We start from the raw sequence: 13,183 nt of genomic DNA on the forward strand, positions 1-13,183 counted from the left end.
GGCCATGAACGTCTTCGTTTCCCTTGCTTCGAGTGGTTGGTTTTCCAGATAGCGTTAATTATCTACTAGTCAAAATAAAGAAGATTGGATATAATGAAACCAGAGGAAGTCAATCATTTGCTGCAGCAAAACATCTATAAAATTTGTGTGGAAGTATGTAAATTTAGCATTGTTTCAAATGGCATTGAGGCTGGAACGCCAGTTCCAGTTGTACATGTTTCTGACATTCCTTTCTGATATCGTCCCCAGCCACCCTCCTTACTCTCGCAGCCTCCTTTTCAGTGCCAGGCGGAGGGCCTGCTGTTGCTGCTACAGGACTAACCCCAGGACTCTTTAGCGCATCACATGACCCAGAGCACGGAGAGCTGCCTTTCTCAGCCACAAGTTCTCTAAGTGGGTGTACCCACTGGTGTTCTCTGAGTGTGCATAGCTTACTCAATTCCATGCACCGTTCTTGCACAAGGATGGGGTACGTTGGCTCTTACTAACCCCAGGAGAGACATCCGAGTGTGGACACCATTTCAGATTCTTATGCCAAATTTATGAGACTTTTTTCTGGAGATGCTCTCAAGTTGGTCCCCTCCCCCTAGAAACTCCTTTGTGTACTTCTACTTAGATTTTAACAGTTTCTAGAATATTCCCCAAATAACAAACTATAGGCAAGAAAATGAATTTTTTTTTTCATTCTGAGAAATAAGTGACTTTGCTTCTTAACCAATACCCAAAGCCTTTTGCAGCATGAGAAGAAGTCTTCGGTCAGCCAGGCTTATAGATCATTCTGCGGAAGGCATTTAGCACAGATGGTCGGCTGTTTCTAGCTGCTCCATACTGTGGCACTTTCATAGAAAGGACATATATCTTGTTCCCACTCCTCTATCAGCCACTGCAAACTTCACCTGTACCTAACACTGGGGATTTGGGAATCACATTTCCTTCTCAAGCAGAGACACACGTCAGCAAGGAATGCTAGCATTATAAACTGGAGAACCACCAAATCCTAGAAGGGAGGAAAGTGAGTCCAAGAGAGATTTCAGGACTTGCCCACATTATGTATGGAAGGTGTCCTTTCTATACCCCATTCTGCCTCCAGCACTCCATCAAAGCAAATCCCATCTCCAGCAGCATTGGTGGGACTGGAGATGTGTACCCCAAGGCATGATGGGGCAGTATTCCTTTCTGAACAACCTTCACCTCTATTGCAATCCTAAGTTTCAATCAATCTCTGGGACCTTAATTAGATTTTAAAAAGTGTGATACTCTTCATTCTATTGTATCTCTCCTAAGGGGTCACTCCAAGAGCTTTTTCCTAAGTAATCTAAGAAGGCACCTTGTATACTGTAACCAGTCCCAGTTAGGGGTGGCGCTTGCTTTAGAGAGAGTGGAAGAGTTGAAAACCATTTTAAAGGAAATCTCTGGTCCCACATCCTGCTTATGCTGTTGGTCATAGGAGTAAGTATCTTCGAAAAGAGTATACTTTGGGGGTGCCTGGGTGGCTCAGTTAGGCGTCCAACTTCAGCTCAGGTCACGATCTCACAGTTCGTGAGTTCGAGCCCTGTGTTGGGCTCTGTGCTAACAGCTCAGAGCCTGGATCCTGCTTCAGATTCTGTCTCCATCTCTCTGCCCTTTCCACCCCCCCCCCCACCCATGCTCTGTCTCTGTCTCTCTCGTGAATATGAAAAATAAAACTTGAAAAAAAAATTTTTTTTAAGGAAAAGAGTATACTTTGCAATTATGAATAATTGTATCATTAGTTTATTCTATGCTAGTACTCTACACACCTAGACTATTTATAAGAAAGTGGGTGAAGGCCACACAGGATCTCTGCACTATCTTTGCGACTTTCCATGAGTCTATAATTAGCTCAAAATAAGGTTTTTTGAAAAATCAAACGAATTACTGATTAAATAGTTTAAAATAGTAATAAGTAATGGTGAATTAAATTATATTACTTTTGGGGGACTTTATTTGAATGTACCTAAAAACACCAATAATAGCAATAGCAGTTACCATTTATGCCACAGTCAGGCACAAAGGATACATTCCATACAGAATGTATGGAAACATGGAAACATGTCCACAGTCCCGTGGCTGGGTGGATCACAGCTAGGCTCAGACCAGACCTGTGTGAGACTAAAGATGATGTGCTCTTCACTTTAAGATACTTCTCTCCATTGGTTACCACTGTTTTGTTTGTTGTTGTTTTGTTTTGTTTTTTAATTTTACTTTTTATTTTTTAAAATTTACATTCAAATTAGTTAGCATATAGTGAAACAATGATTTCAGGAGTAGATTCCTTAATGCCCCTTACCCATTTAGCCCATCCCCCCTCTCACAACCCCTCCAGCAACCCTGATTGTTCTCCATATTTATGAGTCTCTTATGTTTTGTCCCCCTCCCTGTTTTTACATTATTTTTGTTTCCCTTCCCTTATGTTCATCTGTTTTGTCTCTTGAAGTCCTCATATGAGTGAAGTCACATGATTTTTGTCTTTCTCTGACTAATTTCACTTAGCATAATACCCTCCAGTTCCATCCATTGCAACATAGTTGCAAATGGCAAGATTTCATTCTTTGATTGCTGAGGAATACTCCATTATACATACGTACCACATCTTCTTTATCCATTCATCCATCAATGGATATTTGGGCTCTTTCCATACTTTGGCTATTGTTGATAGTGCTGTTCTAAACATGGGGTGCATGTGTCCCTTCAAAACAGCACACCTGTATCCCGTGGATAAATGCCTAGTAGTGCAATTGCAATCCAGTAGTGCAATCCAGTAGTGCAATCAATCCAGAGTGACTGCACCAGCTTGCATTCCCACCAACAATGCAAAAGAGATCCTCTTTCTCCGCATCCTCCTCGCCAACGTCTGTTGTTGCCTGAGTTGTTAATGTTAGCCATACTGATAGGTGTAAGGTGGTATCTCATTGTGGTTTTGACTTGTATTTCCCTGATGATGAGTGATGTTGAGCATTTTCTCATGTGTCGGTTGGCCATCTGGATGTCTTCCTTGGGGAAGTGTCTATTCATGTCTTTCGCCCATTTCTTCACTGGATTATTTGTTTTTTGAGTGTTGAGTTTGATAAGTTCTTTATAGATTTTTGGATACTAACCCTTTATCTGATATGTCATTTGCAAATATCTTCTCCCATTCTGTCAGTTGCCTTTTAGTTTTGCTGATTGTTTCCTTTGCTGTGTAGAAGCTTTTTATTTTGATGAGGTCCCAGTAGTTCATTTTTGCTTTTATTTCCCTTTCCTCTGGAGACATGCTGAGTAAGAAGTTGCTGCGGGCAAGATCAAAGAGGTTTTTGCCTACTTTCTCCTCGAGGATTTTGATGGCTTCCTGTCTTACGTTTAGGTCTTTCATCCATTTTGAGTTTATTTTTGTGTCTGGTGTAAGAAAGGGGTCCAGGTTCATTCTTCTGCATGTCGCTGTCCAGTTTTCCCAGCACCGCTTGCTGAAGAGACTGTCTTTATTCCATTGGATATTCTTTCCAGCTTTGTCAAAGATTAGTTGGCCATACGTTTGTGGGTCCATTTCTGGGTTCTCTATTCTGTCCCATTGATCTGAGTGTCTGTTCTTGTGCCATGGTTACCACTGTTTTAACACAGCCCCAGCTTTTTGGTTTTCAAAATAGATTATAAAAGTGTTGTATATGTTCTGTTAAAATTTCAAAGCATCCGAAAAGCATAAAAGTGAATATAGGATAAAAAAACCAAGTGTTCTTTTATAAATCATTCCAGATATAAAATTTCATGTTTCCAAATTTTTTAAAATATGTGTAATAACTTACAAACAAAATTGGATTTATAACCCCACACATTGTTGGGATGTAAAATGGTGCAGTGCCAACACTATGCACCACAGTTAGGTAGTTCCTCAAAAAGTTAAACACAGAATTACCGTATGACCCAGCAAATTACTCCTAGGTTATCTGAGTAAGAGAATTGAAAACATGTGTCCACACAGAAACTTGTATATGGATGTTCATAGCAACAGTTTTCATAACAGCTGAGAAGTGGAAACAACCCAAATGTCCATGAACTGATGAATGGATAATAAAATGTCATTTATCCATACCATGGATTATTCAGCCAAAAAAGGAATATAGTACTGACACATGCTATAACATGGATGAACCTTAAACACATGATGCTGAGTAAAAGAAGCCAGACAAAAAAGACCACATTTAATATTATTCCATTTATATACAATGTCCATAAAAACAGCAAGTAGATCTGTAGCAAGAGTGACTGCTGATGGGCACAGCACATGGTGTACCTGGGATGGTATTGGCATGAGGAAACATTCTGGAAGAAGACAGTGGTGAAAGTTCCATAAGTCTATGAATACACTAAAAACCATGCACTGTACACTTTAAAAGGATGAATTTTTTGGTATGTGACATATCTCAGTTTTAAAAATTAGATTTAAGGGCACTTGGGAGGGTCAGTTGGTTAAGCGTCTGACTCTTGATTTCAGCTCAGGTCATGATCAGGCTCATGGGATCAAGCCCCAAGTTGGGCTCTGCACTGACAGCATGCAGCCTGCTTGGGATTCTCTCTCTCTTTCTCTCTCTGCCCCTCTCCCACCCACAAGCACGCAGTGTGCACACGCTAAATAAATAAATAAACCAACAGTTTAAAAACTAAATTGAAAAATAAAATAAAAATTGTGTTCTGCTGTAAAGAATTTGGGATGCTCATATTATATCACATCTCACATAGAAGGGAGTATAACTCTTTCCATGAGCTGTCAACAATCCTCAGCCAAAATACTAGGTACTCATTTTCATGGTAAATATAACTTTTTTATGAAAAATGAGTATACATATATATATATATGGATGTATATATATAACAAAATACAATTTTAACCATTTTAAGTGTGCATTTTGGTAAATATAATTTTAATATGTGCGTATATCTTGATGTCTTCCCATTTAAATACTACCCTGTTGCTATAAATAAAATATAGCTATGGAAGCTTTCTAGTTTTCTGAGATGTGGCCCAAATTTTTCTGCAGATTCACTTTATGCAATCTATAAATTAAGATATATCCTAAGAAATTTATTCTGGCAAAATGATGTTTTCAGATTTTTTTTCATATTTTTTTACCATAAACTGGATGACTTTTTCTGTATGTCCTTTTCCCCCTCTATTTTAATTAAACATATATTTTACAAACTTTAAAAAAAATGAAAGTATAAACTTTTGGTGGCATCTACCCATCAGATAATTTGTTTGTTGTTTTAAACATATTTTAAAGGGATGGCTTTTTAGAAAGAATGAGTTTCCTATGCAACAAAGTGAAACCTGATACAAAAATGAATAGGAAGGACTGAAGTGAGAAGAACAATACACTGTAACTGTGCCAAAAGTTAGCTTCGGCACAAAGTCTGTCCCCGTCAGAGGCTGGAGTCATTTCGAGGGATGTGCGTGCTGCCTGAGACGAAAGCTCTAGTTCACAGAGCCATCTGAATCATATCTATTTTTCAAAACAGTAGAGAAGCTGATTTTTTATAAAACTGTTTTTTATTTAATGCATTAAAGTATAAATGTGTAACCGGTCCAAACTTTTAAAATTAGCCACTAGCATCCTCTAGATAAGTAAGCATCATTAAATTCAAATAGAACTTCTCTAAGGCTATATTCATAGTATAGCACTTGTCAAAGAAAATTCCAAGGGAACACTGCTTCCAAAAAGGACTTCATGGTTATAAATTGAAGAAACTTCCATTTGTCCAGATCTTACATGTATCTTTTACACCAGGTTTTCCAGAGTCTCCCACTCCAGTGTGTCTGGCTAAGCCACAGGTAGGCTGCATGGGACAACCCTAACCCACCATAGAACCTTGTCTTCTTGGAGTCTATGGACTCCACACAACAGAAACTCTAAAACTTTAGGAAAATCGATAAACACTTGGTCACTCTCTGGAAAGTGTTATTTTCCTGTTCTGTATAAAGAATCATCTTTTCATCATACCTTTAACTTGACTCTGTTCCTTCACAAAGAAGGTCACTCTGGGGTTAAAATCTTGTCTTCAACTGGGAAATTTTTGAACAGAAAACAGCATAGAAGTTAATAGCCTAAGGGCACTTGGATGGCCTAGTCGGTTAAGTGCCTGACTCTTGATCTCGGCTCAAGATCTTGGGGTCGTGAGATCCAGCCCTACGTAGGGTTCAGCGTGGAGCCTGCTTGGAATACTCTCTCTCTCTCTCTCTCTCTCTCTCTCTCTCTCTCGCCCCTACCCCCCTCAAAAAATAAATAAATAAACTTTTAAAAAAAGAAGCTAATAGCCTAAACAATTAGCAATATGAATAATTACAAGAGCATCAGATGCCCAACATGTTGAGTACTTATTCTGAGCATAGGAACCCTAGTAGATGCTGTACTCACAGTATGTTTTTCACCCCTTGCAGTAACACAACAGGTGTGTACTGATCTCTCCCAACTTTACAGAAGAGGAGACGGAAGGTGCAGGAATTAAGCAAACTTTCTTAAGGTTTCACAGGATATAAAATGCAGAACTAGAACAAGAGACAGGTCTTGTTGCAAGGCCCATGCTGTACGCACTCCGTCGTAAACGAGGGGCTTGAGCAAAGTCTTAGCTTTGCCTTTGAAATGTAGTCAGGTCTAAGGTGAGAAATGGACATATTTATTGGTGTAGAAAATTACTGTTTGCCCGCCAACCTTGCATTTCTCCAGACTGCAAATAGGAAATGAGCATATCAAGTGTGTTAGGTCAGATTTCTGCAGTGAAGTATGTAGGTGTTCGTGATAGCTGGGTGTCAGTTCCTCATCCGCCAAGTCTCTTGACCACTTTGTCTGGGCTGGCACTTCTCTGCAACCAGGACAAATTGATGCCCACCCACTGGGGAGCTCACATCAAACAGTGAGAGGACGGCAGAGGAACATGAGTCAGGTGGCATGCTCCCAGAAAAGAAAGGAGCCAGGCCAGGAGCAGGAAGTACTGGGCACGTGGCAGACAGAGAGCAAGAGGCAAGTCTGTGTCCCATGTCCTTCCTGCCACCCCACCCACCCCCGGGGAGAGACATCATGGGCCCACCCCATTCCTTAGTCTTGGGGAAGGGCAGTGAGAGGTCAAATGAGCTTACCTCTGTACCTTCCCTGACAGCTTTTCCTGACCTTAGGCAGCCCTGGGTCCCCCAGCCCTGTCCGTCACTCACACAGACAGCTGCAACAGGGTACTTCTCAGAATTAATCAAGAGTAAATTTTCACTAGGCAATCCCTTTTTACCATGTGTTACCCACATTTTGCTTATTTGTTTGCTTGATTTTGACCCAAAACCTAAAAATTCACAGGAATGCTATTGAGCTTGGTGTTTGTCACAGGCCATGCCCTACGATTCTATTGAAATTAATTTGAGGAACCCAAAGGGGGTGGGGAGGTGCTTGTGTTGTCTAGTGCAAGCTAAGACCCTCATCTTCAGGTTCTGAGTTCAGTTTTGTTAGCTGCTAGATCCTAAGCACCTAAAACTTGCTGTTAAACATTGAAAGAAATAAGAATATATAGATATTTACTCACACATGCATTCTATCTTGTTGAGAGAGCAAAATCTAAGAAGGCTTTGTGAGATTTGTGTGTTTGTGCACACGTGCATGCATACCAACTAAAACGGGGGGGGGGGGGTTAGTGTGATAAAATGTAAATAACATAAATTTTCCACCTTAACCATTAGTAGTGTCATAGAGTACATTCACACTGTTCAACATCCATCACACCCCTCCAGCTCTAGAATGTTTCCGTCTTCCCAAACTAAAACTCCATGACCATTCAACACTAACCGCCTGTTTCCCACCCCCTCAGCCCTTAGCAACCATCATTCCACTTTCTGTTTGTACAAGTTTGATTGCTCTAGGAACCTCATGAGTGGAATCGTATAATATTTGTCCTTGTACGTCTGGCTATCTTTTTTACTTTAGATAGCTTATTGATAACTTTTCTTCTTATGAGTAATACATACCTATTTGGAAAAAGATAGGAAACACATAAAAGCCAAAGGAAGAAAGTGTTACTTCTAAGCTGCACTCAGATAACCACTAAAATCATTTGTATATCTTTTAGTATCCTTTTCTTTTGGCTTATTACACGTAGGTATGTGCATAGATACATACATAGAGAAAGACATTATAGTTTGTTGCCTGCTTTTCCATTAGCAAGGTATCAGAAACATTTTCCCATTTTCTTAAACACTTCTATGTAACCACTTCAATGGCTGTACAATACTTGATTGGAGGGGCGCCTGGGTGGCGCAGTCGGTTGAGCGTCCGACTTCAGCCAGGTCACGATCTCGCAGTCCGGGAGTTCGAGCCCTGCGTCAGGCTCTGGGCTGATGGCTCAGAGCCTGGAGCCTGTTTCCGATTCTGTGTCTCCCTCTCTCTCTGCCCCTCCCCCGTTCATGCTCTGTCTTTCTCTGTCCCAAAAATGAATAAACGTTGAAAAAAAAAATTAAAAAAAAAATGATTGGGGAGCTGTATCACAATGTAATGGACAAACTCTTTCCTGTTCTTGCGCGATTTCAAAGGCCCGCTTGTCTGTGTGACAGTGTCTTCCCCATCCGAATCAGCACACATCCTGAATGGTGTCTCCTTGGCATTAGGGATAGTACCTGTTAAGCAAAACTGCACATGCCCAGATCATGAACAGGCACTTAAGTGATGAATACCATCAACAGCATCTTTTTTTTTCCCAGGACAGCAGGGCTTTTCAGCTTGATTGACACCATGTGGCCTCCAGCCATGCCTCTGAAAGCACCTGGCCGTGGCCAAGCCCATGAAGAGGTAAGCCAGCATCTCAGGGGCTTCCCCTGACTGACACCTGCACCATGCCAGGTGCTGAGTCAGGCCCCACCCACAGTTCACATCCCCGAGAAGCCGAGGTCCAGTGACTATCAGCCAGGAGGACAGAGATTCAGACTAGTTCACCTCAGTCTAAAGTCCAACCTCTGGCTGCTTTCTTTGCTATGCCACACTCCATTCTTCTTGAGGTTAATTTATGACGATGTCTTAAAACCACAACCACTGCATGCCATTGTAACAATTAGGGTCTTAGCCTCGTACTAAATAAGACACAGGGTGTTTTCCCCTCTGCCTCCCAGATACTGTTAGAACCAACATTCAGTTACCAATTAGAGCACAAACTCATATAATGTGGTAAATAAAACCCATGGTATTGGTACAACTACCCGGTTAGCCAGGGATTTCCCTCCTACTGCATCAAATTGTTTATGGTAGTTGCTCACAGGTAGTAAAACTGACTGATTAAAATGTGTCCCTTCTTCACCATCCTCAAATATATCCACCAGACTGGCCAGCGGCTGCTTTGGGCCATAGCTCTGAAAGCTGAAAACTGGGGGCTGTCTTGTTTGTGTGGTAGCTGAGTTCCTAGCAGACTGCTAAGACTATAACTCTGTACTGTGCTAGACCAGTAAACAGTTGTCAACAGTACCCATTTTTTTTTAAAAGGGAAGAAGTGTACTTATTTATTTATTTATTTATTTATTTATTTATTTATTTTTAATGTGTATTCATTTTTTGAGAGAGAGAGAGAGAGCATAAGTGGGGCAGGGGCAGGGGCAGAGAGGGGTGGGGGAACACAGAATGTGAAGCAGGCTCCAGGCTCTGAGCTGTCAGTATGGAGCCTGATGCAGGGCTCGAGATCATGACCTGAGCTGAAGTCAGACACTTAACGGACTGAGCCACCCAGGCGCTCAAAGAGGAAGAAGTTTCTAAATGGTGTTTTCAGATATACTCTGAAGAATGGTTTGTTTTTGTTTTTGTTATTTAATTTTTTTAAGTTTATTTATTTACTTAGAGAGAGAGAGAGAGAGAGCTCGGGAGGGGCAGAGAGGGGGAGAGACAGAATCCCAAGCAGGCTCCACATTACCAGCGTGGAACCTGATCCAGGGCTCGAACTCACAAACCATGAGATCGTGACCTGAGCCAAAATCTAGAGTCAGATGCTTAACCACCTGAGCCACCCAGGTACTCCTGAAGAATTTTTGTTTTTAATGAAATCTTGAATCCGTAGTAAATTCAAAAAGTGTAAAAGTTCTTATGTTTGTTCCCAGAGATAAACAACATACCAATTTCTTATATAACCTTCCAGGGAGATAGAATGCATCTGTGAATAAATACCTATATATTAAGGAGGAGATTTTAATAATGTATTTGAATCTTTACCAGCACACTTATGTTTGCCTTTGCCTTCCTTTTAAACAGGTAGAAACTCGTGTGCCTCCTCCTAGCTTCTGTTACATCCTCTCTGCTCATCCAAGTGTGGGACAGATTGATGTCATAGAAGAAGACCGCATTTCTAAGCTTTACCAACCTCCAGTTACCCGCTTCTTAAGAGAAATTCTTCAGGTATCGTCTGTGTTTCTAATAGGGTCTTTAACTACTTTCACTGTATGTGTGTGTTTTGTGTCATGTTCTAATCATTTTCAATGCCTTTCCAGACCGATGACCACAGTACACGTTGCAGTTTCTATGCCAGAGTGATTTATCAAAGATCACAGGTAATCGATCCCTCTCCCTCTCTTTCCGATAAGGTGTTAAAAAGTTTACTGAAGGATAACCTCTCGTAGAAATTAATGGAGTGCTAAAATGGAAAAGCGTTTTTAAAATCCAGTTATGCGTGCTCCTAGCCTAGGCAGCAGTATGTCCATTTCTTGTGCAGGTGCAGCCTGCCAGCCAGTGTGGTATGTCCTGGGTGTGAAACAGCCTAGGCATAGCCTGCCTGAGAAGGTCTCAGCCCCGCACTGCGCGTTCCTTTCTGGCACACAGGCAGGTCGTAGGAAGGGGGTAAAGGGAGGACTCTCAGGACTGAGCTCGGCCCCTGCCAGAACTGTCCAAGAGCTCTGAGTTGGCGACAGGTGACGGAAGCCCTGTGGCCCCTGGGAGGCTTTGGCAGTCCTGGGGAGATGCTCATTTGCCGCCTTGCCACTCAACAAATCAGCTAGGAGCAGAAAAGGGAAAGAGATGTTTTTGGTAAGCGGAACACCTGCCGTAAGTTCTGCCAGGAAAAAAAAACCTCTGCTGGACCTTAACTCAGAGAGGAACATCCATGCAGATCTGTCACCGGAGGAATACAGACCGTCCCGCTGTTCAAGCCTCGCTTTCCTTTTCTCCGTTCACCTCTCAATCATTTGACAGTGAATTGATACCCCTCCTGAGGAATAAGAGAGTGACTGACATCAGTCATTCACAGTGCTTCCTGTGAGCCACCCAGTATTTGGCTCAACAGGCAGGGCGACAGGCCCTCACTATATCCAGGTACCTGAGGCGCCTCTTACCTTCCAACCCTGACGCAAACCGAAGGCTGACTGCAAATTCCCCCCCCCCCCCCCCACCGTCTGCAGGACACTTAGTATGTTAAGACATGCTTGGCACCCGGCACATTGCCTGTTATTCTAACACACATTCCAGGTCGTATGACTGTGTCATAGGCAGTGGTTCACTGTGCGGCTGCCATTTACTCTGCAGATAGACTGCTGTCCTCGGGGGCAACATAGCGCACGTTGGTGCCCGTAGAGGCTCACCTGCCCACAGCCCCAGCTGACAGCAGAGGTGGGAAGTAAAGAGAGAAGGTGTCCGATACACCATAGCTAAGTCTCACTGCTAGCTCCAGTGGACAGAGAGAGACAAACTACAGGTCGTCTGCCTCACTGCATGAAGGAGCCTTGCCTTCTGGCCAATTGAGAACACTGACACCCTCCTGTCCTGAGTTTTCTACCAAGAAATAGGCTTCCATTAGCACAGGTGCAGCCTGCCAGCAAGCGTGGGTTTCAGTGGGAGTATGTACCGAAGGATTGGTAGTACTTAGGTGACAGGGGCTTGGAACCCAAAGGAACAGATTCCTCAATGCGTTATAATTCTCTGTACCTCCTGTGTTCTGCTTTTGTGGGGCAGAGAATCACCAGAAACCAACTTCCTCGGGGAGGAATTGAAATAAGCTAGGTCCTGGGGCCACAGTGTGGTCCAGCCAGTCACCTGTACATTACAGTGCTGGTTGACTTTAAGAAGGGCACTAGGAGTCACTGCAAGAACCTGAGTTTTTAAAGAAGATTCTATTGCATCTCCATTATACAAATGGCCAAGTCATGCAGGTGAAAAGATATTTACCTTTTTTTTAATGATTTTATCTTTAAGTAATCTCTACCCCTAACTTAGGCTCAAACTTACAACCCTGAGATCAAGAGTTGCACGCTCTACCCAACTTAGCCAGCCAGGTGCCCCCTTGACTTGTATTTTGAATAAAATTATTCTAACCTTTTAGATTAATAGTAATTATAGATTCATGTAGGCTGCAAAGAAATAGTGTCCTCCCATGTAGCCTGCCCTGCACTAACTTCTCATACCCAGAGTAGCCACCATTTAACACCCTAACCAAGAAAGTGACATCAGCCACTAATCTGGTGTCATCTTCATAATTAGGTCATTTCATGATAGTTACACAAATGAGACCACACAATATATATCAGTGATGTCTCCTAGGCCAGCTGCACAAAGTACCAAAAGCTGGATCGCTGAAAACAACAGAAATATATCATTTCACATTTCTGGAGGTTAAAAGTCTGAAATCAAGGAAGGTATCAGCAGGGCCATGCTCTCTGTGACGGCTTCAGGGAAAATCTCCTTGCCTCTTCCAGCTTCTGGTGTTTGCTGGCAATCCTTGGCGCATACACGCATCACCCCAGGCACATGGCCGTCTGTGTCTTCACATGGCCTTCCCTCTGTGCCTATCAGAATCCAAATTTCCTTTTCTTTTAAGGACACCAGTCATATTGGATGAGGGCCTGCTGAAATGATCTCCTCTTAACTTGGTTACATTTATAAAGACTTTAGTTTCAAATTAGATCACATTCTGACATACTAGAGTTAGGACTTCAACCGATCTTTTTGGAGGGACACAATTCAACCTGTAACAGCTCCTTTGGGAGCTATTTGGTTGGGATTATTTTTCCCCCAATTAATAAAATTCTCTAGAGATTCATCCAGAGAACTAATAATGTTGAACATCTTTTCATGTGTTTATTTGCCATCTGTATAACTTCTTTGATGAAATGTCTATACATGTCTTTTGCCTATTTTCTGTTTGGATTATTTGTTTACTGCTGAATTTTTATTTTTTTTTTCAATATGGCATTTTCTTT

General features: G+C 42.0%; 1 protein-coding gene across 1 annotated transcript in view; it reads left to right on the forward strand.

Moving 5' to 3' along the window:
- SPIDR (scaffold protein involved in DNA repair) overlaps positions 1-13,183 on the forward strand; it is a 502,960-nt gene that overhangs the window by 460,484 nt on the left and 29,293 nt on the right. The window contains exons 12-14 of the mRNA XM_043601030.1: positions 8,723-8,810; positions 10,251-10,394; positions 10,487-10,546. Of these exons, the coding sequence (XP_043456965.1) occupies positions 8,723-8,810; positions 10,251-10,394; positions 10,487-10,546 (292 nt within the window). The remainder of the gene's footprint in view (positions 1-8,722; positions 8,811-10,250; positions 10,395-10,486; positions 10,547-13,183) is intronic.

The sequence above is a fragment of the Prionailurus bengalensis genome, chromosome F2 (genome assembly GCF_016509475.1).
Source record: "Prionailurus bengalensis isolate Pbe53 chromosome F2, Fcat_Pben_1.1_paternal_pri, whole genome shotgun sequence".
NCBI lineage: Eukaryota > Metazoa > Chordata > Mammalia > Carnivora > Felidae > Prionailurus > Prionailurus bengalensis.